General features: G+C 41.6%; 3 protein-coding genes, 1 non-coding gene and 1 pseudogene across 4 annotated transcripts; 1 reads left to right on the top strand and 4 right to left on the bottom strand.

Annotated features, from left to right (window-relative positions):
• Positions 1-117: 117 nt before the first annotated feature.
• LOC148573855 (uncharacterized) lies at positions 118-531 on the bottom strand. Its single transcript, XM_088505846.1, has one exon. It carries the CDS (start codon positions 529-531, stop codon positions 118-120), a length of 414 nt encoding a protein of 137 aa, XP_088361972.1.
• A 543-nt stretch (positions 532-1074) lies between these two features.
• Positions 1075-2490, bottom strand: LOC148573854 (uncharacterized). The gene has a single exon (XM_088505845.1). The coding sequence runs from the start codon at positions 2488-2490 to the stop codon at positions 1075-1077; it is 1416 nt and encodes a 471-aa protein (XP_088361971.1).
• LOC148573853 (uncharacterized) lies at positions 2487-3929 on the bottom strand. Its single transcript, XM_088505844.1, has 2 exons — positions 3039-3929; positions 2487-2801 (listed from the first exon to the last, which is right to left on the bottom strand). Exons 1-2 carry the CDS (start codon positions 3927-3929, stop codon positions 2487-2489), a joined length of 1206 nt encoding a protein of 401 aa, XP_088361970.1.
• Positions 3930-14488: 10559 nt separating this feature from the next.
• On the bottom strand, positions 14489-14595 carry LOC148573852 (small nucleolar RNA R71). Its single transcript, XR_015906417.1, has one exon. It is a non-coding gene; the product is annotated as a small nucleolar RNA R71 (small nucleolar RNA).
• Positions 14596-15133: 538 nt separating this feature from the next.
• Positions 15134-16639, top strand: LOC148573851 (uncharacterized; annotated as a pseudogene).
• Positions 16640-25593: the final 8954 nt, after the last annotated feature.

Genomic DNA, 25593 nt, shown 5'->3' with positions numbered 1-25593 from the left:
GGAAAAGAGTACCCGAGTTTAAAACTTAGATGGGAAATAAAACCTTAGAATTTGTAAACTGGTAGGAGAAGTACAAAAACAGAAATGAGGACGAGGGTGCGACCTTTGTAGGTTGGTCTAGGCGTAGTATCGTCGCAAGTTGGCGGCGTTCCATGTTCTCGTGACTTCGTCGCCGTTGAGCCGTTCGAGTTTGTACGCTCCTTTTCCGATTACAGCCTTGATTCTATATGGTCCTTCCCAGTTGGGGGTGAGCTTTCCTTCTCCTGGGGTCGGGGGACCGATATCGTTTCGTCGTAAGACGAGGTCGTCGGCCGCGAATTCTCGCCGGATGACTCCATGATTGTATCTCAGGCTGATTCTTTGCTTTAGGGCTAGCTCCCTGAGATGGGTTATGCTTCTGGTTTCGTCAATGAGGTCTCGTTCTGCTTCCTCGTCGTTACCTCTGACCGTTTTCCTGGGGCTTGGGTCTCCGATCTCTACTGGGATGACCGCCTCGACACCGTATGTTAGTTGGAAAGGTGTTTCTCCCATTGTCGTTTGAGGTGTGGTTCGGTACGACCATAGGACCGACCCGAGTTCGTCGGCCCATAGCCCTTTGGCTTCGTCGAGCCGCTTTTTAAGTCCTTTGACGATTATTTTGTTTGCGGATTCCACCTGTCCGTTTGTCTGGGGGTGTTCTACCGAGCTGAAACGGTGGGATACGTGTAGCCCCTCTAAAAATTCTCTGAATTTTTTGTCGGTGAATTGGGTTCCGTTGTCCGAGATAACGATCTCGGGGATCCCAAATCGGGTGATGATCTGACGCCAGAGGAATTTTTGGCATTGGGTTGCCGTTATGGAGGACAGGGGTTCGGCTTCGATCCATTTAGTGTAGTAGTCTATGGCGACGATGAGGTATCTGAGTTGGCCAGGTGTCGTAGGGAAGGGTCCGACGAGGTCGATGCCCCAAGTGCCGAACGGCCGTTCTGCCGATATGGTGCTGAGCTGGTGTGGTGCGGCTTGGTGGATATTGGCGTGTCTTTGGCATTTGTCGCAGTTTTTAACTATTTGTATGGAATCCCGGATAACCGTGGGCTAGAAGTAGCCTGCTCTGATGACTTTTTGGGCTAAAGTCTTGCCTCCGACGTGGTGACCGCAGCAGCCTTCGTGGATTTCACGGAGTATGTACTCCGTGTTCTCGGGTTCGATGCATTTGAGCAGGGGTTGCGAGAATCCGCGTTTGTATAGCTGTCCTGCGATAATGGTATAGTTGGCAGCTTCCCTTTTTATTCGTTTTTCCTCTTTGGGGTCTGGTGGCAGTGTTCCGTCGATGAGGTATTGTAGGATCGGGTAGGTCCAAGATCCCTGGTTTGAGATTGTCAGGTGAGCGTTGGTTGTTGTTGATACAGAGGGTGTCTTGACGACTTCCTGGATTAACGATTTGTTACCGTGTCTGGGTTTGGTACTGGCTAGCTTAGAGAGTAGGTCTGCTCTGGCATTTCGTTCCCTAGGGACGTGCTGTATGGTGACGTGTTCGAATCCTTCTCTTAGTTTGTTTACCTTGGCGAGGTATTGTTGGAGTAGGGGATCTCGTGTCTGGTAGTCTCCGTTAATTTGGGAACTGACTACCTGTGAATCGGTATTTACTTCTAGGACCTTTGCTCCGACTTCCCGGGCTAAGGATAGGCCTGCCAAGAGGGCCTCGTATTCTGCTTGGTTGTTTGATACTGGAAATTCGTATCGTACCGACTGTTCGATCGTGATTCCATCTTGATTTTCGAGTATGACTCCAGCGCCTCCGTAGGTGGAGTTTGATGAGCCGTCGACATGTAGTTTCCATGATTCGGAGGTGAGCTTTCCCGGGGTCATCTCGGCGATGAAGTCGGCCATGGCTTGTGCTTTGATTGCATTTCGGGGTTCGAATTTGATCTGGAATTGAGATAGTTCGATGGACCACGCTAGCATTCTTCCCGCTAGGTCGGGTTTCTGCAACACCTGTTTGACCGCTTGGTCGGTTCGAACCGTCACGAGATGAGCTTGGAAGTATTGTCGTAGGTGTCGGGAGGCTGTAAGGAGTGTGAAAGCTAGCATTTCTAAGCGTGAGTAGCGAGCTTCCGCATCTTGTAGGACTTTGCTTATGAAGTACACGGGTTTTTGTTCCTTTTTCTCGTTTTCACGGACGAGTGTTGCTGCGAGTGCCTCTTCCGTTATGGAGAGGTATAAGTAAAGTGTTTCCCCTGTTTGGGGTTTGGCGAGGATTGGTGGTTTTGCTAGGACCCTCTTGAAGTGTTGGAATGCTTCTTCGCATTCCGTCTCCCATTTGAAAGGGGCTTCTTTTTTCATTAGTTTGAAGAAAGGGGTTGCTTTTTGGGCCGAAGCCCCGAGAAAGCATGACAATGCCGTCAGTCGGCCGGTAAGCCTTTGGATGTCTTTAAGGCTTTTGGGGCTCGTCATCTCGAGGATGGCGCGACATTTCTCTGGGTTTGCTTCAACTCCGCGTTGTGTAATCATGAAGCCGAGGAACTTCCCTGCCTCCATTCCGAAGGCACATTTTGCCGGGTTGAGTCGCATTTGGTGCTTTCTAGGGTGTTCATTATGACCTTGAGGTCGTCGGTTAGTTGTTCGCCGGATTCGGTCTTGGCGAGCATGTCGTCTATGTAGACTTCTAATTTGTTACCGGATAAGTCTCGGAATATCTTGTTAACCAGTCTTTGATAGGTTGCTCCGGCATTTTTTAAACCGAAGGGCATTACTGTGTAGCAGTACGTCCCGTCTGGGGTGATGAACGCTGTTTTCTCTTCGTCTGGTCGGTGCATCGAAATCTGGTTGTATCCGGAATATGCGTCCATGAAGCTGAGGTATCGGTGACCGGATGCAGCGTCTACCAATCCGTCGATGTTTGGTAGGGGGAAGGCGTCCTTCGGACAAGCTTTGTTGAGGTCCGTGTAGTCGACGCACATTCGCCATTTCCCGTTAGATTTTTTCACTAGTACGACGTTGGCTAGCCAGGTCGTGTAGGGGAGTTCCCGGATAAAGTTGGCCTCGAGTAGGGCTTTAACTTGTTTTTTGACTTCGGTGGCTCGGTCCGGTGACATTTTTCTTCTCCTTTGTGCTACTGGTTTAGCTTTGGGGTCCACGGCTAGACGGTGAGACATTAGGTCGGGGTTTATTCCCGGCATGTCGGCTGGTGTGAATGCAAACAGGTCTCTCTTTTGTTTCAGGAGTTGAGAGAGCTCCTCTTTGAGGTCATATGGGAGGTTCCTATTAATGAAGGTGTATTCATCCTTGGTTGGCCCTATTTGTAGTTTTTCCATATCTCCTTCTAGCTCTGGCCTGGGTTGGTCGTCTTGTCGGGCATCCAGATCGGCTAGGAATACTCCGGCCGCATCTCGGGATTTCTTCCTTAGGGCTAGGCTGGTGTTGTCGCATTCGGCTGTGACTTCTCGGTCCCCGTGGATGGTGCCGACGGAGCCGTCGTCGGTTCTGAATTTCATAAGGAGGTATTTGGTAAAGATGACTGTGGAGAAGTCATTGATTGTTTTCCTTCCGAGGATCACGTTATAGGCTGTGGAGTCTTTTAGGACTACGAATTCAGATAGGATTGTCTTCTTCTGGCTGCTCGTTCCTATGGTGATGGGAAGTGTGATTGAGCCGTCTGGTTTGAGGAAGTTGTCTCCGAGTCCCGTGACGCCATGGCAGTGTGTTTGGAGGTTGTCGTTGTGGAGTCCGAGTTTATCGAAGGCTCCTCGAAAAAGGATGTTTGAGTCTGCCCCGGTGTCTATCAGTATCCTTCGTACGAGTCCTGTCCCGATTCTAGCTGAGATGACGAAAGGGGCGTCCTCGGCTGAGGTGCCGTGTTGGCAGTCCTCTGGTAAGAACGTTATCGTATTGTCGGCCGCGGAGATTGGGACTTGGTTCCTTACAGCCATTACCTTGAGGTCTTTCTTCATTGTTAGTTTTGACTTGCTTGATACGTCCTTGCCTGTGATGACGTTTACTATGATGGTCGGATCTTCCTCCGGGCTTTCCCTGGGGGGTTGCTTTTGGGTTCTCGGGTTACTTCCTTCTCTCTCCGACGACCTATCTCTCTCCGCGCGTCTCGGTTCTCTGATGATTTTGGCAAATTCTGGGAGTTTGCCGTCTCGTATGGCTTGTTCAAGGGCGTCTTTAAGGTCGAAACAATCTTGTGTTCTGTGACCGTAACCTCGGTGGTATTCACAGTAGAGGGTTTTGTTGCCTCCTGTCCTTTCTTTGAGTTGTCGGGCTTTCGGAATGATGCCTCGATCTGCTATTTGGTGGTATATCTCGGTAATTGGTGCTGTCAGGGGCGTGTAATTAAAGAATTTGCCTATTCTCGGTGGTCGGCTACTCGGCCTGTGGTGGTCCCGTTGATTCTCTTTGAGTGTTGGTTTTTGGTGAGAAGCCGAATTGCCGCGCTGGGTGTTGCCGTGCTGCCGCTTGTTGGCGGCGACGACTTGGCTGACTTCTTCGTCGTTGATGTAGTCTTTGGCGACGTTCTAGATTTCGTGCATGGTCCATACCGGTCTGGTGGTGAGGTGTTTGCGAAAATCTTCGTTCATTAGCCCATTGGTCAGGCAGAGGCTTGCGACGGAATCCGTGAGTCCGTCGACCGTTAGGCATTCGTCGTTGAAGCGGTCGAGGTATTTTCTTGTAGATTCTTCTTGTTTTTGCGTGATCCCTAGTAAGCTGATGGGGTGTTTGGCTTTAGTGATCCTAGTAGTGAACTGGGTCATGAACTTTCGTGTAATATCGTGGAAGCTGGTTATGGATCCGTTCGGGAGGGCGTTGAACCATTTGATCGCTGGCCCGGCGAGGGTTACCGGGAAGGCTCTGCATCGGACTGCGTCGGCCGCTCCTTCTAGGTTCATTCTGGCCTCAAAAGCCGTTAGATGTTCTTGGGGATCCTTAGTTCCATCGTACTTCATATCGGTAGGTTTGTCGAAGCCTTTGGGAAGTTTTGCTCTTAGGATTCTTTCTGTGAAGGGTGTAGCTCCCATTATTATATGGTCGTTTCTCGTGCGTTTGGTGTTTCGGTCCCTCCGATCTTCGTCTGAGTAGTGTCGATAACTCGGATCTCGAGAAGCACTGCGGTTATGTTTCTTGTTGTATCGCCGTTCTGGCGATTTCTCGTGTCTGTGATCGCGTGATCAGCTGCGACCGTCTCTTCTGTCGTGTCATTGGGTTGGCGATCTACCGCGGCGAGATCTTGATCTGGAGGTTGCATGGCTTCCGTGCTCGTTGTTGTGGTTTCCTTTATTGGTTATCTTGCCTTCGAGTTCCTGAACTCGGAGGCAGAGATCCTGGATGATCTGCGCTGCTTTGTCGCTGGCTTTCTCAGGATGTCGTCGGTCCGTGACGTCATGATCGTTCACATTTTAGACGGTACTCGCTATTCTCGCTTGGTTTGTGACTTCGCGGTGTTCGGGGGTTGGGTTAATCGGTTGAGAGTCATCCTGGCTTGAGGGGGTTTCCTCTAGGACGTCCCCCATCGGGCCCAGCTGGCGCGGGTTCCCCACAGACGGCGCCAATGTACGAGATGTCTCTGGTACGATTTGAAGGATGGATCGGGGATCCGCGGGCAAGGCTGGAATCGGATTGCTTGACTGGAGCGATGGGGGGTGGTACCTGCAAAGACACTCCGACGCTCAAGTCAGAATGGATCTGAGAGGTATGAGGTATGAGGATTGAATTGTACCTGAGGGGACCTGGGTCTTCTTTTTATAGGTTATAGCCAAAGACTCCCTCAAATATGTTACACATTCCTAAACCCACACCTATATTTCGTAGATCCATTTTAACTTAAGCGTCGAAGTATCTTTGTAGGTACCTGGTGCAAAATTTATAACCCACAAACTAACCAGCAAGTGTACCGAGTCGTACCAAGTAGTACCTCAAGTGAATGAGGGTCGATCCCACAAGAATTGATAAACTAAGCAACAATGATTGCGTGAATTACTTAGTTAGACAAACCGAGAAAAGTGTTTTGAGAGTTCAATAACATTAAACAGTAAATTTAGAGAATTAATAAAGCAAACAGTAAGTTGGTGTGAATAATATGGGAGAAAACAGTTAAGGTTTCAGAAATATTTATTTTCCGGATTAACTTTTCTTACCAACTATTTTAATCATGCAAGATTCAATTCATGGCAAACTATATGTGACTAAACCCAAATTCCTTAGACCTTTTTTGTCTCCTCTAACCTTCATCAACCACCAATTCCTTGGTCACTTGATTCCAATTAGAAGATTAAGTTCAATTCTAGTTTATATCCCACAGAAACCCTAATTATCCAAATATAAGAGGATTATATGTCATGTATCCCGTTAAGTCCAGATAATTAGTGATTTAGGAGAGTATATTTTCAAGCTGTTGTTTAAGTAAAGAGCTTTTCCAAGTTTTACAAGAACTCAAATAGAATAAGGGTCATACTTCCGTTCCACCCAGATTCATAAGATAAAGAACGAAAATAATTCTTGAAATTGAAATCAAAACATGAATTAAAATAGAAAAGTAATAGTATTAATCCATAGAATAAACAGAGCTCCTAACCTTAACAGTAGAGGTTTAGTTGCTCATGGTTCAAAGAGAAAATAAGGATTCTGAAAAATTGAAAAGTGCGGAATGAGGTCAAGGGAAAGAGAGGAGCTCGAGGGCTGATTCTTTTCCCTTATATATCTAATCATAATTAATGTAAAATATATTTTCTAAAACTAAATAATATCTTTTTTTATTTTAAAATAAAATAAAGTTTAATAAAAATAAATAAAATATTCACACTGGCTCCTTGGATGGATGGGGACCACCAAATTCACTAAGGGCGGCGCCAAACTTGGCTGAGCCAAGCTTGGCACCATCATACCCGTATAGAATCTAGCAATTACGGTGATCATGAAGTCAAACTTGGAAAATTCCAAGTTTGAATTCACTTCAACGCCACACACTCTTCCTGATTCTTCAGCACTGGTGCCAAACTCTAAACTTCTCAAGTTTGGCTTCAATTACACGCCATGCATTCCTGGAGGTAGGTGAGTGTGGCGCCAAACTTGGAGAATCCTAAGTTTGGCGCCATTGAGGCCGAATGAAATGGAGGAAAAGGGTATACTATCATACATCGTTGGAAAGCTCTAGAAGTTAGCTTTTCAATGCCATGAGAATCACGTCAATTGGACTTTTATATCTTAGGTTATGTCCATTAGAGTGCAAGGAGGTCAGGATTGACAACATCATCCACTTTCTTCCTCTTCTTTTATAAAACTCCGTCAAATCCATTCGAATGCTACTTGAAATAAACAGAATTGTACACAACTCAAAGTAGCATTCAAAGTGGCTAAAAAGTATTTAAATCTTGATTAAACTTAACAATTCAAATGCAAATTCACTAGGAAAAGATAGGAAAGATGCTCACGCATCAGTACCATCCGTCACCGCTCCAAGGATCTAACAGCGTCATTACCTCGACCGGCGAGTCCCTAATCCATCCTACAACCCATACTAGTGACATCTTGTACATTGGCATCATCTGTGGGGACTTGCCAAGTCTTGGAGACATGATGGAAGAATTCGAGGAGCGGTCCTCAAGCCATCTCCGTGTATCAGACCCACCAAACCCAATGCACGAACCACGAAACGACATCTCCCCACCAACCCACGGAAGGATAACCAGCACCGTGCACCGCCAGCCTACCCCTGACAGGATTCGATGAAGGAAGGCGACCGCCAGTTAGATAAGACCAAAACAACCGACGGCCAAGGAGAGAAAGTAATCCAAATAATCCAAGAGCTCTACCAAAGAGTATAAACCCTGAAGGGTCAAGTTGCCTCTAAAGAACGATACCACCCGGAACATGCAAGTCAAGCAACCTCCAGGAAAAGATCACGACATGAAACCAGGAATGAAAGATCACCCGACTGGTGATGCAAGGTAATTGTCGGTCTAGAATTTTCTCAAAGATCTTCTTCGTTGCAAGCATAGTATAAACTGGCAACAAACTCTCACAATCAAAGTTTAATTTGCTTGTCACAATCCAAACTAATAAAAATTGAGAGTATTTAAAACTCGGGTCGTCTCTCATAGAAATTGCAGTGAGGTGTGCGTCTTATTGGTAATGAGTATAAGAGGGGGTTTACGAATAAAGAGGCGAGAAATTAAATGACAAGAAAGTAAAGCCAACAACTAAAGAATTATAAGTTCTAAAAGTCACTCCTGGCAAGGATTGAGAATCAAAGCTTCCTTTCCAAGTCATTGACCACAAACATGGTGATTACCTAGTGTTAATTCCATTTAGTCATCTCCAACATTGGGAGAAAGTCAAATAGGCATAGTCAGACTTAATCCATAGGTCTTACTTGTCAATGGAAACAAGAACAACTAACAACTATGAATTACCAATCAATATCAGACATCAACTACTCTTGCGTCACCTGAATTACTCAATTTCAAGCCAAGAGTATAGAAATCTACTTTAAAGCTAAAAGAGGCATTCATATAAATACTTGGAAGGCATAAAAGAAAAGTATGGTAAAATTGTAAGAATAATAAAATCTATGACTACCAATTGCAAGAAAACAATAACAACAAATCAATTAAGCAACAATAAACATAGAAACATCAAATTGCATTAATAAAAATCAAAATTAACAAGAGTCATAAAACTAAAAGTGGCACAAATAAGAAATTAATTAACAAGAAAACTAAGAGAATTAAGTCAATTAAACAAGGAAAAATAAAGGAACTAAATCAAAATAAGTATCAAAACCTAAATCTAAGAAGGAATTCAAACTAAATATACCCTAATTCTGGAGAGAAGAGAGAGCTTCTGTCTCTAGAAAATGACTTAAAACATGGTTCTATTCTACTCTTAATTGCTCTTCCCCCTTCATCCTTCTTGATTTTGGCTTTAAATAGTTTCAGAAATGAGTTGGATTGGGTTTGGAAAGCCCTGAAATTGCGACCACATGTTCATTTTAGTAAATCACGTGTTGACAGTCATGCGTACGCATGAGGCATGCGTACGTGCAAATTGGCAAAATTCCAAGTCATGCATATGCATGAGGCATGCATACGCATGAGTGCGCAAATTTCCAAAACTTCATTTCTTCATGAATTCTCCACTTTTACGTGCTTTTTCTTCACTTCTTCAAGCCATCCTTCTGAAATCACTCAACAAAATTTTTAGACATCGAATGGGATTAAAGTGAATTAAAACTAGTAATTTCAAAGCCTAAAAAGCATGTTTTCACTCTTAAGCACAATTTAGAAAGAATTCACAAAACCATGCTATTTTAGTGAATAAATGTAGGAAAGGTTGATAAAATCCACTTATTTCAATATAAGATAAACCATAAAATTGTGGTTTATTAACCGGCGCCACGAAAAATGCCAGAATTGTATTGTGTCCCGGTGAACCAGAGCGTCATCACGACGACAAAGACAGAAGACATCGACGAGATTCTAAACGAACAAGGAGCGAGCACATGATAATGGGAGTCACCCCATTCACCGAGAGGATCCTAAAGGCCAAGCTACCAAAGGGTTTTGACAAACCAACTCTTATGAAGTATGACGACATCAAAGACCCCCTAGGAACACCTAACGGCCTTCGAGGCCAGGATGAATATGAAAGGAGCTGCCGATGCAATTTGGTGCAAGGCTTTTCCGGTGAACCTGGCCGGCCTAGTAATCAAGTGGTTTAACACTTTCTCGAATGGCTCGATTGCCAGTTTTGACAATATCTCCAGGAAGTTCATGGCACAGTTTACTACCAGGATTGCAAAAGCAAAACACCCGATCAGCCTGCTCAGAGTCATGCAACGGCAAGATGAGCCCACGAGGAAGTACCTCGATAGGTTCAATAATGAGTGCCTAACGGTTGACGGGCTCACAGATTGTGTGACCACCCTCTGTCTAACCAATAAACTCATGAATGAAGACTTCCGTAAGTACCTCATGACCAAATCGGTCTAGACAATGCATGAAATCCAGAACGTCGCAAGAGAATACATAAACGATGAGGAGGTAAGCCAAGTCGTGGTAGCCAATAAACTGCAGCATGGGAGCGCGACATCTCGAAGTAACTCCTCACCCAAAGACACTCCTAAAGAGAACTTCAAATCCACTTCCCCTAGTCGGCCACCTAGGTTGGGGAAGTTCACAAACTACACCCCCTATTGGCCCTAATCACAGAGATCTATTATCAGATAGCAGAACAAGGCATCCTCCCGAAGGCCCGACAATTAAAGGAACGGACAGGAGGTAACAAAATCTTGTACTGTGACTATCACAGAAGATATGGACACAAGACTCAAGACTGCTTCGATCTGATAGATGCTCTCGAACAGACCATTCGAGATGGTAAACTCCTTGAGTTTGCCAAAATTATCCGAGAACCTAGGAAAGCCGAAAGAGAAAGATCGCCAAAGCGGGAAGGATGCAACCCCAGGATGGTAAGGCAAGCACAACAGGAGAGTTTGAAGACCGACCCAACAATCATCTTGAACATTATCCCTAGGAAAGATGCAACAGAAATATTCAAATCGACACTAAAAGAGGATCTCCGGGTGCTGGCCATAAAAGACGAAAAAAGACCCTTTCCTCTTCTGACGACCATCACATTCTCCTCCAATGATTGCCAGAATGGCACCTTGGCGGAAGATGCCTCCTTCATCATATCTGCTAGAGTCGGGACCGGCTTGGTATAACACATACTGGTAGACACCAAAGCCGACTCCAACATCCTTTTTAGGGGAGCTTTCGACAAGCTAGGATTCTAAAATAAAAACCTACAGAGTCATTGCAACAGAGTAACCCGACTTGGAGATAACTTCCTCATGCCGGACGGTTCCATCGTGCTACCAATCACTATCAAAATTGGAAGCCAGAAAATATCATACTCACCGAGTTTGTGGTCTTAAAAGAATCCACGGCCTACAATATCATCTTGTGCAGAAAGACAATCAACAACCTTTCTGCCACCATATTTACCAAATTCCTAATCATGAAGTTCCAAGCCAACAACGACACCATAAGAATGATACACGGCGACCAGGAGGTCACGGTAGAATGCGACAACCCCAACTTGGCCTTCCTAAAGGGCTCCCAGAATGTGGCAGGAATCTTCCTTGCCGACCTAGACACATGGCAAGATGATCAACCCAGGTCGGAACCTGAGGGAGACATGGAAAAGTTACAAATAGGGCAGACTAAAGACGAATTCACCTTCATCAACAAGAATCTACCCTTCGGCCTAAAAAACGAACTCATGGAACTCCATAAATGAAACAGAGATCTCTTCGCATTCACCCCATCCAACATGCTGGGAATAAACCCGGAACTGATGTCTCATTGGTTATCTGTGGACCCTAAAGCCAAAATAATAGCCCAAAGAAGAAGGAAAATGTCTATAGAACGAGCAACCAAAGTAAAAAAGTAGGTCAGATGCTTGGTCGAAGAAGGCTTCATCCAGGAATTACCCTATACGACCTGGCTAGCCAATGTCGTGCTAATAAAAAAGGCAAATGGTAAATTGCGAATGTTCATCGACTACACAGACTTGAACAAATCTTGTCTGAAGGACCTTTCCTCTCCCAAACATCGACAGACTGGTGGATGCTGCTTCGGGACATTAGTACCTCATCTTCATGGATGCCTACTCAGGGTACAACCAAATAACCATGCACAAACTAGATGAGGAGAAAACGGCTTTTGTGACTCCCGAGGGCATGTACTACTACACAGTCATTCCCTTCGGACTGAAAAATGCTAGGACCACATACCAAAGACTCATCACAAAGATCGTCAAAGATCTCCCTCGGGGACCGAACTAGCGGTCTATACCAGAGACAGGAGACGAGCTCATTGTTGACCTTAAACTCATACTAGGCACTCTAAGGAGGAACCGAATGCACCTCAACCCAACGAAGTATGCTTTCAAGATGAAATCTAGGAAATTCCTTAGCTTCATGATCACACAACAGAGAATAAAGGCAGACCTAGAAAAATACAGGGCCATGCTCAAGATGAGCAGCCCGGTAAATGATGCGTGAGCATCTTGTCTATCTTTTCCTAGTGAAATTGCATCTAAATTGTTGAATTTAATTAAGAATTAATTATATTTTAGCCACTATGGATGCTATTTTGAGTTTTATACAATACTGTTTATTTTAGGTAGCATTTGGCGGAATTTGATGGAGTTTCTGCAGAGAAAGAGAAGAAGTCAAATAGATGACCAGCGAATACTGACGCGGACGCATGGCTCAGGCAACCGCGCAGAATGGAGGAAATTGCAATGACGCGATCGCATGCCTGACGCGATTGCGTGGACTGGAATCTGCACAAATGACGCGAACGCGTGGACGACGCGGACGCGTCACATGCGCCACGTGCAGAAAATGTAGAAAAATGCTGGGGGCGATTTCTGGGCTGTTTTGACCCAGTTCTTAGCCCAGAAATCATAGATTAGAAGCTGTAGAATGGACAAATTAAGTGGTCCCACCCATCAGCTGAAGACTTGTTAATTAATTCAAATTTAAATTCAAATCTTATTTTAGGAAAAGATATTATTTTAATTTTAATTTTAGAAATTTGATTTTTAAATTATGAGGATTAGTTATAAAAGGAATCCCAATAGGGTGGTTCCAGAACATATTCCACAACATTATTCCATACAAATTTATATTCCGTATTCCATGAGCAACTAATCCTCCACTGTTAAGGTTAGGAGCTCTGTCTATTGTATGGATTGATAATATTATTTTTCTATTTTAATTCATGTTTTGATTTATATTTCAATAATTGTTTTCGTTCTTTATCTTATGAATCTGGGTGGAACGGAAGTATGACCCATGTTCTATTTGGGTTCTTGTAAAACTTGGAAAAGCTCTTTACTTGAACAATAGCTTGAAAACATATTATCCTGAATTTCTAATTGTTTGTATTTAACGGGATACGTGACATATAATCCCCTTGTTTTTGGATAATTAGGATTCTTGTGGCATATAAACTAGAATTTGATCATCACCCTCTAATTGGAATTAATTGACCAAGGTCTAAGGAATTAGGGTCTAGTCACAAATAGTTTGCCATGAATTAAATCTTGCATGATTAAAATAGTTAATAAGAAAAGTCAATCCAGAAAATAGATAACTCTGAAACCTTAACTGCCTTTTCCATATATTATTCCCAACTTAATTACTTGCCCTTCTTCAATATTTTTGATATTTTTTAATGTCTTTTATACTGCATCTCAACACCAATTTTTGTTTGTCTAACTAAGCCTATCGAACACTATTGTTGCTTAGTCCATCAATCCTCGTGGGATCGACCCTTACTCACGTAAGGTATTACTTGGTACGACCCGATGCACTTGCCGGTTAGTAAGTGTGGTTGTAAATTACCGCACCAAGTTTTTGGCGCCGTTGCCAGGGATTGATTGTGATTAACAACTATTAGTTATTTGATTGTTTATATTAGGCGTTTTAATTTTAATTAGTTTTATTTTAGTAATTTTTATTTTTTTATTTTATTTTATTTTTTTTTTCATTCCCGTATTTCGTTGTTTCCCCCCCTCCTATTTCGTTACGTCCTTTTGCTTTTTATTTTTCTACTGTAGCCCGTTTTAATTTTTTTAGCTTATTTTTCTTTTATTTCTATTTTCTTTTATTTTCATTTTCGTTTCTTTCTATTTTTTTAATTTTATTTTTATTCTATTAGTTTTATTTTATTTTTATCTAAAAAAAATTTAATATTAATATTTTTCCTTAATTTCTGAAATTAAGTTTGGTGTTACCCAGTTAATTTTATTTTAATTTTTCTGTTTATTTTTCCTTTTAAATTTTTGAAATTTTATTTATTTATTTAGTTAGTATTTTTATTATCTTACACAGGTTACCTCACAGGAACTTCTCTGCACTCTGACGTAGAGAGTCCCATTTTTTCTTGTTTTCTACTTGTGTATGCGCAGAAATAGAGACAAAGAACATCTCTTAGACTTTGATCCTGAACCTGAAAGAACTTTCAGGCGACGTTTACAACAAGCAAGACTTTGCAAGGCTGCAGAATCCACTATGGCAAATAATAATGCTAATGCCAATGTGGTAAATCCGAACGAGAAAGATCAGCAGAGAAGAGTGCTTGGCTCTTATTCTGCTCCTACTGCGGATCTCTATGGAAAAAGCATTGTGGTGCCTCCTATAACTGCAAACAACTTTGAGTTGAAGCCACAATTGGTCAACCTGGTGCAACAAAACTGCCAGTATCATGGACTTCCTCATGAAGATCCAAATCAATTTATTTCTGATTTTCTGCAGATATGTGATACTGTGAAGACAAATGGAGTAAACCCAGAGGTGTACAAACTCATGCTTTTCCCATTTGCTCTGAGGGATAAAGCAAAGCTATGGCTAGATTCCCAACCAAAAGAGAGTTTGAATACTTGGGAAAAGGTTGTTACAGAGTTTCTCACTAAATTTTTCCCACCAAAGAAGCTGACTAAGCTTAGGTTGGAGGTTCAGACCTTCAAGCAGAAGGAGGGTGAAACTCTTTATGAAGCTTGGGAGAGATACAAGCTATTGACTAGGCAATGCCCTCCAGACATGTTCTCCAAGTGGACCCAACTGGATATCTTTTATGAAGGCTTAGGAGAGATGTCAAAGATGAGCCTAGACACTTCTGCAGGCAGTTTATTGCACAAGAAGAGAGGTGTGTTGGAAGTAAAAGCTGTTAATGCTCTTCTTGCTCAGAACAAGCTTATGTCTCAGCAGATAAATCTACTTACTCAACAGATGGGTGGCATGCAAGTCTCAGCTATCAACACTCAAAATTCACCCCAAGATACCTCCTATGACATGGCAGGTAACTTTATGCAAAATGATAATTATGATTATGCTCAATCTTCTTCTGAACAGGTGAATTACATGGGGAGTGGTCCTAGAAATCCCAACAATCATCCATATTCTAAGACATACAACCAGGGATGGAGGAATCACCCAAACTTTGGGTGGAGGGACCAACCTCAGAGACCTCAGAACTTCAACAATAGTTCTCAGGGCGGTTTCCAGCAGAACAATGATTTGGAAGCAATATTGACAGGTTTTAGACAGGAAACCAGAGCATCCATCAAAAACCTAGAGATTCAAATGGGTCAATTAGCCACAAAGGTTAATGAAATTGATCAGAGGACCACTAATAGCCTTCCTGGTAACACAATTCTAAATCCAAGAGAGGAATGCAAGGCTATCACCGTAATAAGTGAACAAGTGACAAGTACGGAAGCACAAGTTATACAGGAAACCAGAGCCTCTATTAGAAACTTAGAGGTGCTAGTGGGCCAACTGAGCAAGCAAATACTTGAGAAGTCTGCAAGTACATTTCAAGAGGATACAGTGGTGAACCCAGGAGAAGATTACAAGGCTATTCAATTGAGAAGTGGTAAAGTAGTTGGCTCTGAGACCAAGGCCAATGAAGAGCTAGTTGAAAAGGAAGCTCCAGATGAGAAGAAGGAAGAAGTAGAGCACGCCCCTCCAAAGCGTGCAGACAACCCATTCCCAGACTCTCTTGACACTTATCCTACACTGCCAAAGGCTCCTGAGTACAAGCCTAAGATGTCGTATCCTCAGAGACTTCAAAAGGAGACCAAGGACAAGCAGTTTTAAAAGTTCTTGGAAATCTTCAAAAAGTTACAAATCAATATTCCTTTTGCTAAGGTTTTGGAGCAAATGCCTATCTATGTCAAGTTCATGAAGGAGCTGTTGTTAAAGAAAAAGCGTTTAATGGGAGATGAGACAGTAGTCCTGACTAAGGAATGTAGTGCTATCATTCAGAATAACTTGCCAAGGAAGATGCCAGATCTAGGGAGCTTTCAAATTCCATGCACCATTGGGAGCACAACCTTTGAGAAATCCCTATGTGATCTAGGGGCAAGCATAAATCTAATGCCCTTATCTGTGATGAAGAAGCTGCAAATCCAAGAGGCACAACCCACAAAGATAGCATTACAGATGGCAGACAAATCTATGAAGCCTGCATACGGATTAGTGGAAAACATCTTGGTTAAAGTGGGTAAGTTCTTCCTCCCAACAGACTTTGTAATTCTTGACATAGGGGAGGATGAGAATGCCTCTATAATTCTAGGAAGACCATTTCTAGCCACTGGAAGAGCTCTGATTGATGTAGAAGTGGGTGAATTAGTGCTTAGAGTGCATAATGAGCAATTGGTCTTTCATGTCTTCAAAGATGTACATTCAACAGGTGAAGAAGAGAGGTGCATGTAGGCTGAGCTTATTGATCCAAACCTTCAAGAACCCCCTGATGATGCACAGCAGAATTTGCACCTCAAACCTCCTGTGGTGACAACCGATAAAATTCTGCCTGACATCAAACCTAAGTTTGGTGTTGAAACTGCATCATCCACCAAGGAGGAGGTCCCCAAAAAGAAAAAAATACCCAGAGGATGGAGAAACAAAAAGATTCCCACTGAAGGTTTCTCCCCAAGAATGAAGGTGGTGTTGACCAGCAATCCAGCATGGGTTTATACAGTAATCAAAATCATATCTCTAGAGCATATTGACCTACGTTATGGAGACACAGGAAAGAAGTTCAAGGTAAGGGGTGAAGAGCTGAGCCCCTATGATCCTCCTCCTTAGAAGAGCTGACCGTCAAGCTAGTGACGATAAAGAAGCGCTTGTCAGGAGGCAACCCGATAAATTCGTATCCTTAGCTATTTTTCGTAGTAGTAGTTTTCTTAGTTATTTTATTTTATTTTTTTGAGTTCTTACTAATTTTTTGATCATGCAGCTATGTTCTTCCAGGAACCGAACACCTCAAGCTATATTTCAAAAAAAAAAAAGCACCCGACGTGCCAGCGTCGTTGACGCGAACGCGTCATCTAGGGGTGCGAGAAAAAAATAAAAAGTTACAGAGAGTTGTGTAGGAGTGGCGCCAGAATGGAGCCTTTCGCACAAACGATCCCACGCGATCGCATACCTCACGCGTTCGCGTCGTTTGTGATTTTCGTCATTCACGCATCAGTGACGCGACCGCGTGACCTGCAAATTCGACGTAAAAGAGCGTTTGGGCAGAGAGTTGTGCCAGCTTGGGGTAAGAAGTGTGCTAAAAGCACAAATTTGGTCACGTGGACGCATGACTGACGCGTTCGCGTCAGTTGCATATATGGCCATCCACGCGAACGCGTGCCTGACGCTATCGCGTCATTATGAAGAATGCGCGACTTACGCAATCGCGTGCTGCACGCGAACGCGTCGCTTGCGCTACCCAATTTTCTTTCTCTCTCTCTCTCTCCCAATCCTAATTCTCTCTTTTTCTTTTATCCTTTTATTTTTTCTTTCATTTTAATAATTTATCTCTTTCTATTTTCAGTTCTTCTTTGCTTGAGGACAAGCAAACTTTTAAGTTTGGTGTTGACGCTGCGCTTATAGGTTTTCTAGTACAAAAAAGAGGCGAATCATCTTCGCGAAGGAGCACAACCTGAAGAATAAAGCGACCGCTAGGAAAATTAAGGTGGTTGAGTTCCTTTCATTTTTATTCCTCCCCTCTTTTTCTATGTTATGTTCCGGTTTCCTGTTATTTTGCTTTGTTTGTTGCATGATCCTTTATTAGTTAGAATCCCAGGACTAGTTTAGTTCTCTCTATTGCTTTAATTCTGAAAAGATGTCTCATGTATTACTCACTGAGCTTAAATTCAAATCAAAAATACAGGAGTGATATATTGCATGAGAAAGTGGGTCTATATTGAATAATAGTCTTAAATGTGGTGGTATTTTATGTGATTCTGAATGCATGACATGAACAGTGCATAAATTTTGATAGTGAAGTTTATGAATGTTAAAATTGTTGTCTCTTGAAAGAATGATGAAAAAGAAAAATGTTATTGATAATCTAAAAAAATCATAAAATTGATTCTTGAAGCAAGAAAAAGCAGTGAAAAACACGAGGCTTGCGAAAAAAAAATTTAATAAAATAAAGAAACAAACAAGAAAAAGAAAAAGCAAGCAGAAAAAGCCAATAACCCTTTAAACTAAAAGGCAAAGGGTAAAAAGGATCCAAGACTTTGAGCATTAATGGATAGAAGGGCCCTAAGGAATAAAATCCTGGCCTAAGCGGCTAAATCAAGCTGTCCCTAACCATGTGTTTGTGGCGTGAAGGTGTCAAGTGAAAAGCTTGAGACTGAGCGGTTAAAGTCGTGGTCTAAAGCAAAAAAAGTGTGCTTAAGAACTCTGGGCATCTCTAACTGGGGACTCTAGCAAAGCTGAGTCACAATCTGAAACGGTTCACCCAGTTATATGTCAGTGGCATTTATGTATCCGGTGGTAATACTGGAAAATAAAATGCTTAGGGTTACAGCCAAGACTCATAAAGTAGCTGTGTTCAAGAATCAACATACTGAACTAGGAGAGTCAATAACACTATCTGAATTCTGAGTTCCTATGGATGCCAATCATTCTGAACTTCAAAGGATAAAGTGAGATGCTAAAACTATTCAGGATTGTAGTTATAAACCCCACTATAAGAAGAGACATGAGCTTAATCGAACTCTCATTCTCATGCAAATTTACATCCTAAGCTTATATTAGTTTTGGTTGCTTGAGGACAAGCAACAGTTTAAGTTTGGTGTTGTGATGCGTGAGCATCTTGTCTATCTTTTCCTAGTGAAATTGCATCTAAATTGTTGAATTTAATTAATAATTAATTATATTTTAGCCACTATAGATGCTATTTTGAGTTTTGTACAATACAGTTTATTTTAGGTAGCATTTGGCGGAATTTGATGGAGTTTCTGCAGAGAAAGAGAAGAAGTCAAATAGATGACTAGCGAATACCGACGCGGTCGCATTGCTCAAGCGACCGCGCGGAATGGAGGAAATCGCAATGACGCGATCGCGTGCCTGACGCAAACGCGTGGACTGGAATCTGCACAAATGACGCGAACGCGTGGACGACGCGGACGCGTCACATGCGCCACGTGTAGAAAATGTAGAAAAACGCTGGGGCGATTTCTGGGCTGTTTTGACGCAGTTCTTAGCCCAGAAATCACAGATTAGAAGCTGCAGAATGGACAAATCAAGTGGTCCCACCCATCAGCTGAAGACTTGTTAATTAATTCGAATTTAAATTCAAATCTTATTTTAGGAAAAGATATTATTTTAATTTTAATTTTAGAAATTTGATTTTTAAATTATGAGGATTAGTTATAAAGGGAATCCCAATAGGGTGGTTCCAGAACATATTCCACAACATTATTCCATACAAATTTATATTCCATATTCCATGAGCAACTAATCCTCCACTGTTAAGGTTAGGAGCTCTGTCTATTGTATGGATTGATAATATTACTTTTCTATTTTAATTCATGTTTTGATTTATATTTCAATAATTGTTTTCGTTTTCTATCTTATGAATCTGGGTGGAACGGAAGTATGACCCATGTTCTATTTGAGTTCTTGTAAAACTTGGAAAAGCTCTTTACTTGAACAATAGCTTGAAAACATATTATCCTGAATTTCTAATTGTTTGTATTTAACGGGATACGTGACATATAATCCCCTTATTTTTGGATAATTAGGATTCTTGTGGCATATAAACTAGAATTTGATCATCACCCTCTAATTGGAATTAATTGACCAAGGAATTGGCAGTTGATGAATTTTAGAGGAGACTAGGAAGGTCTAAGGAATTAGGGTCTAGTCACAAATAGTTTGCCATGAATTAAATCTTGCATGATTAAAATAGTTAATAAGAAAAGTCAATCCAGAAAATAGATAACTCTGAAACCTTAACTGCCTTTTCCATATATTATTCCCAACTTAATTACTTGCCCTTCTTCAATATTTTTGATATTGTTTAATGTCTTTTATACTGCATCTCAACACCAATTTTTATTTGTCTAACTAAGCCTATCGAACACTATTGTTGCTTAGTCCATCAATCCTCGTGGGATCGATCCTTACTCACGTAAGGTATTACTTGGTACGACCCGGTTCACTTGCCGGTTAGTAAGTGTGGTTGTAAATTACCGCACCAATAAACATCAAGGATGTCCAAAGGTTGTACGGGCGACTCGCCGCCCTTTCACGATTTCTTGGTGCCTCGGTTTAGAAGGCCATCCCCTTCTTCAAACTCATGAAAAAAGGCATTAGTTTCAAGTGGAAACCTGAATACAGAGAAGAATTTCATCACTTCAAAAAGGTGCTAGCAGAACCTCTCATACTCTCAAAGCCTAGAATGGGAGAAACATTGTATTTCTAATTTTCCATAATGGAACAAGAGCTAGTGGCGGCGCTAATCCGGGAAGACTAGCAAAAAACACAAATCCTAGTATACTTCATAAGAAATGTTCTCCAAAATGCGAAAACATGCTACTTTAGACTCAAAAAGCTCTTATACGCGCTACTCACGACATTCCGATGTCTTCGGCAGTACCACTGGTGCACGAAATTGTGATCACACTTTTCACAACTTCGCACAACTAACCAGCAAGTGCACTGGGTCATCCAAGTAATACCTTACGTGAGTAAGGGTCGATCCCACAGAGATTGTCGGCTTGAAGCAAGCTATGGTCATCCTGTAAATCTTAGTCAAGCGGATTCAAATGGTTTTGAGGTTTTGATAATTAAAAGATAAATAAAACGTAAATTAAAATAAAGATACTTATATAATTCATTGGTGGGAATTTCAGATAAGCATTTGGAGATGCTTTGTTGCTTCTGAACCTCTGCTTTCCTATTGTCTTCATCCAATCATGCATGCTCCCTTCCATGGCAAGCTGTATGATCCTCTCGGTGAAAATGGTCCAAGTACGGTTTCTGCATGGCTAATCAACTGTCAGATTTCTCGTCTCGGATGAAAAATACCAGGTACAGCTACCGCACAGCTAATCATCTGTCGGTTCTCACTTGTGTCGGAATAGGATCTCTCTATCCTTTTGCACACTGTCACTGCGCCCAACATTCGCGAGTTTGAAGCTCGTCACAGTCATCCCGTCCCAGATCCTACTCGGAATACCACAGACAAGGTTTAGACTTTCCGGATCTTAGGAATGCTGCCAATTGGTTCTAGCCTCTACCACGAAGGTTCTAACCTCACGGACTCGGTCCGTGGATTAGAGACCCAAGAGACTATAATCCGGCTGTCATCCAATGACTATGTTGAATATCATGTAGACCGCTTGTGGTTGTCAGGCATGCGGATCTTGGCTAAGCGAGTAACGAAGATAGTGGGTGATTGTCACGGGTCACCCCTTCATTCTGACTTAACTGAATTAAGTACGAGAGTATATCTTGGAGAAGTAGTAAGCGAGAATTGAAAGAGAAACAATAGTACTTGCATTAATTCATGAAGAACAGCAGAGCTCCGCACCTTAATCTATGAGGTGTAGAAACTCCACCGTAGAAAATACATAAGAGAAAAAGGTCTAGGCATGGCCGAATGGCCAGCCTCCCCAAATGTGAAAAATGGCATAAGCCAAAAAGTTCAAAGATCTATTCTATTTATAAAACAATAGGAAAGACTAGTATTTATACTAAACTAGTTACTAAGGATTACAAAAAATAAGTAACTAAGTACAGATAGTGCAGAAATCCACTTACAGGGCCCACTTGGTGTGTGCTTGGGCTGAGCATTGAGCTTTACACGTGCATAAGCCTTTTCTGGAGTTAAATGCCAGCTTGGATGCCAGTTTGGGCGTTTAACTCCAGTTCTGGTGCCAGTTTTGGCGTTTTACGCCAGAAAAGGGTCTCTGGCTGGTGTTTAAACGCCAGTTTGGACGATCAAATCTCGGGTAAAGTATGAACTATTATACGTTGCTGGAAACCTCAAGATGTCTACTTTCCAACGTAATTGAGAGCGTGCCAATTGGACTTCTGTAGCTCCAGAAAATCCACTTCGAGTGCAGGAGGGTCAGAATCCAATAGCATCTGTAGTCCTTTCTCAGCCTCTGAATCAGATTTTTGCTCAGGTCCCTCAATTTCAGCCAGAAAATACCTAAAATTACAGAAAAAATACACAAACTCATAGTAAAGTCTAGAAATGTGATTTTTGTATAAAACTAATAAAAATATAATAAAAAGTAACTAAAACATACTAAAAACTATGTAAAAACAATGCCAAAAAGCGTATAAATTATCCGCTCATCACAACACCAAACTTAAATTGTTGCTTGTCCCCAAGCAACTAAAAACAAAATAGGATAAAAAGAAGAGAAAATACAATAAATTTCAAAATATCAATGAAACTTAGTTCTTAATTAGATGAGCGGGACTAGTAGCTTTTTGCTTCTGAACAGTTTTGGCATCTCACTTTATCCTTTGAAGTTTAGAATGATTGGCATCCATAGGAACTCAGAATTCAGATAGTGTTATTGATTCTCCTAGTTTAGTATGTTGATTCTTGAACATAGCTACTTTATGAGTCTTGGCCGTGACCCTAAGCTTTTTGTTTTCCAGTATTACCACCGGATACATAAATGCCACAGATACATAACTGGGTGAACCTTTCCAGATTGTGACTCAGCTTTGCTAGAGTCCCCAGTTAGAGGTTCCCAGAGTTCTTAAGCACACTCTTTTTGCTTTGGATCATGACTTTAACCACTCAGTCTCAAGATTTTCACTTGGACCTTCATGACACAAGCACATGGTTAAGGACAACTTGATTTAGCCACTTAGGCCAGGATTTTATTCCTTTGGGCCCTCCTATCCATTAATGCTCAAAGCCTTAGATCCTTTTTACCCTTGCCTTTTAGTTTAAAGGGTTATTGGCTTTTTCTGCTTGCTTTTTCTTTTTCTTTCTTTTTCTTTATTTTTCGCCCCCTTTTTTTCGCAAGCTTTTTGTTTTTCACTGCTTTTTCTTGCTTCAAGAATCAATTTTATGATTTTTCATATTATCAATAATATTTCTCTCTTTTCATTATTCTTTCAAGAGCCAACAATTTTAACATTCATAAACTTCACTATAAAAAATATGCACTGTTCAAGCATTCATTCAGAAAGCAAAAAGTATTGCCACCACATCAAAATAATTAAACTATTTTCAAGATAGAATTCGAAATTCATGTACTTCTTTTTCTTTTTCAGAAAACATTTTTCATTTAAGAAAGGTGAAGGATTCATGGAACATTCATAGCTTTAAGACATAGACACTAAACACTAATGATCATGTAATAAAGACACAAACATAGTCAAAACATAAAGCATAGAAACGAAAATAGAAAAGAAAATAAACAAGGAGATTAAAGAACGGTTCCACCTTAGTGATGGTGGCTTCTTCTTCCTCTTGAAGAACCAATGGAGTTCTTAAGCTCCTCTATGTCTCTTCCTTGCCTTTGTTGCTCAATGTTGGAACTCAATTCTCCTAAAGAGGTGTTGAGTTGCTCACAATATTTTTGTGGAGGGAAATGCATCCCTTGAGGTATCTCAGGGATTTCTTGATGAGGAATTTCCTCATGCTCTTGTTGAGGTCCATGAGTGGGATCTCTTATTTGCTCCATCCTCTTTCTAGTGATAGGCTTTTGAGATGAATCTCTCCATCTCCCATGACTCGGAATTGGAAGCAACTGCCTTCCCTTTCCTCTTCCTAGAGGTTTCTCCGGCCTTAGCTGCCATTAGTGGTCATGGAAAGCAAAAAACTGAGCTTTTCCACACCAAACTTAAAAACTTTGCTCGTCCTCGAGTAGAATAAGATAGAAGGGAGTAGAAGAAGAGTGATGCAATTAATTTTGAAAACTTATTATTGTATACAAGAAAAATTAAAAAGAGTTGAAAAGAATTTGGGAAGATATGTAAGTTTTAAAAATGTTTTGGAAGGAATTGAAAAGAATTGAAAAAGAATTAAAAAGAATTGGAAAGATTATTAATTTTTGAAAATAGAAATTGAAAGATGAAAGTTTAAAATCTGTTTGATGCAAAAAATTATGAATTAAAACATAAAAAATTGAAAAAAATTGAATTGGAAACAAAATTACCTCCCTTGTGTCATCCTGGCGTTAAACGCCCAGAATGCTATCCATTCTGGCGTTTAACGCCCACTTGACTGCCTCTTTGGGCATTTAACACCCAGCCAGATACCCTGGCTGGCGTTAAACGCCAGGAATCCTTCTTTACTGGGCATTTTTCTGAACACCCAGAATGCTGCCTGCATGGGCGTTAAATGCCCATTCTGCTATCCTTACTGGTGTTTAAACGCCAGTAAGCCTGTCCTCCAGGATGTGTTGTTTTTTATTCTATTTTTGATTTCGCTTTAATTCTGTAGCTGTTTTTATGATTCCACATGATCTTCAACCTAAAGAAAACATAACATGGCAATGGAAAACAAATGTCTATAAAAAATAAATATAATTAAATAACATTGGGTTGCCTCCCAATAAGTGCTTCTTTAATGTCAATAGCTTGACAGTGAGCTCTTGGAGAGCTTCATAGAGACTCAGAGCTTAATGGTGGCCTCCCAACACCAAACTTAGAAGTTGAGTGTGAGGGCTCTGTTTGACTCTGTATTGAGAGAAGCTTTTCATGCTTCCTCTCCATGGTTACAGAAAAAGATTCTTGAGCCTTAAACACAAAGTAGTCCTCATTCAATTGAAGGACTAACTCTCCTCTGTCCACATCAATCGCAGCCCTTGCTGTGGCTAGGAAGGGTCTTCCAAGGATAATGGATTCATCCTCATCCTTCCCAGTGTCTAGGATTATGAAGTCAGCAGGGATGTACAGGCCTTCAACCTTCACTAAGACATCCTCTACAAGTCTATAAGCCTATTTCATTGATTTGTCTGCCATCTCTAGTGAGATTCCTGCAGCTTGTACCTCAAAAATCCCTAGTTTCTCCATTACAGAGAGTGGCATGAGATTTATACCTAACCCCAGGTCACACAGAGCCTTCTCAAAGGTCATGGTGCCTATGGTACAAGGTATTAAGAACCTTCCGGGATCTGGTTTCTTCTGAAGTAATTTCTGTTGAACCAAGGCATTCAGTTTCATGATTACTCCTAGATACTGAGCTACTTGCTCTTCAACAATATCTTTATCTTCATCTTTATCAGAGGAAGAATCTTCATCAGAGCTCATGAACTGCAGCATTAAGTTCCATGGAATCTCTATGGTCTCTATATGAGCCTCAGATTCCTTTGGTTCCTCAATAGGGAACTCCTTATTGTTCATTGGACGTCCAGCAAGGTATTCCTCACTGGAAATCACTGCCTTTTTACTCTCTCCAGGTTCGGCCACTTTGGATATAGTTATGGCCTTGCACTTTCTTTTGGGATTCTCTTCTGTATTGCTTGGGAGAGTACTAGGAGGAGTTTCAGTAACTCTTTTACTCAGCTGACCCACTTGTGCCTCCAAATTTCTGATGGAGGACCTTGTTTCAGTCATGAAACTGAGAGTGGTCTTAGATAGATCAGAGACTATGGTTGCTAAGTCAGAGAGGCTCTGCTTAGAATTCTCTGTCTGTTGCTAATAAGATGATGGAAAAGGCTTGCTATTGCCAAAACGAATTTTCCCACCATTATTATTATTGAAGCCTTGTTGAGGCTTCTATTGATCCTTCCATGAGAAATTTGGATGATTTCTCCATGAAAGATTATAGGTGTTTCCAT

Source organism: Arachis ipaensis, chromosome B2 (genome assembly GCF_059453495.1).
Source record: "Arachis ipaensis isolate K30076 ecotype BB chromosome B2, ASM5945349v1, whole genome shotgun sequence".
NCBI classification, from domain to species: domain Eukaryota; kingdom Viridiplantae; phylum Streptophyta; class Magnoliopsida; order Fabales; family Fabaceae; genus Arachis; species Arachis ipaensis.
Note: the sequence above shows the minus strand (reverse complement) of the source record. Positions and strands in the feature narration are given on the sequence as shown.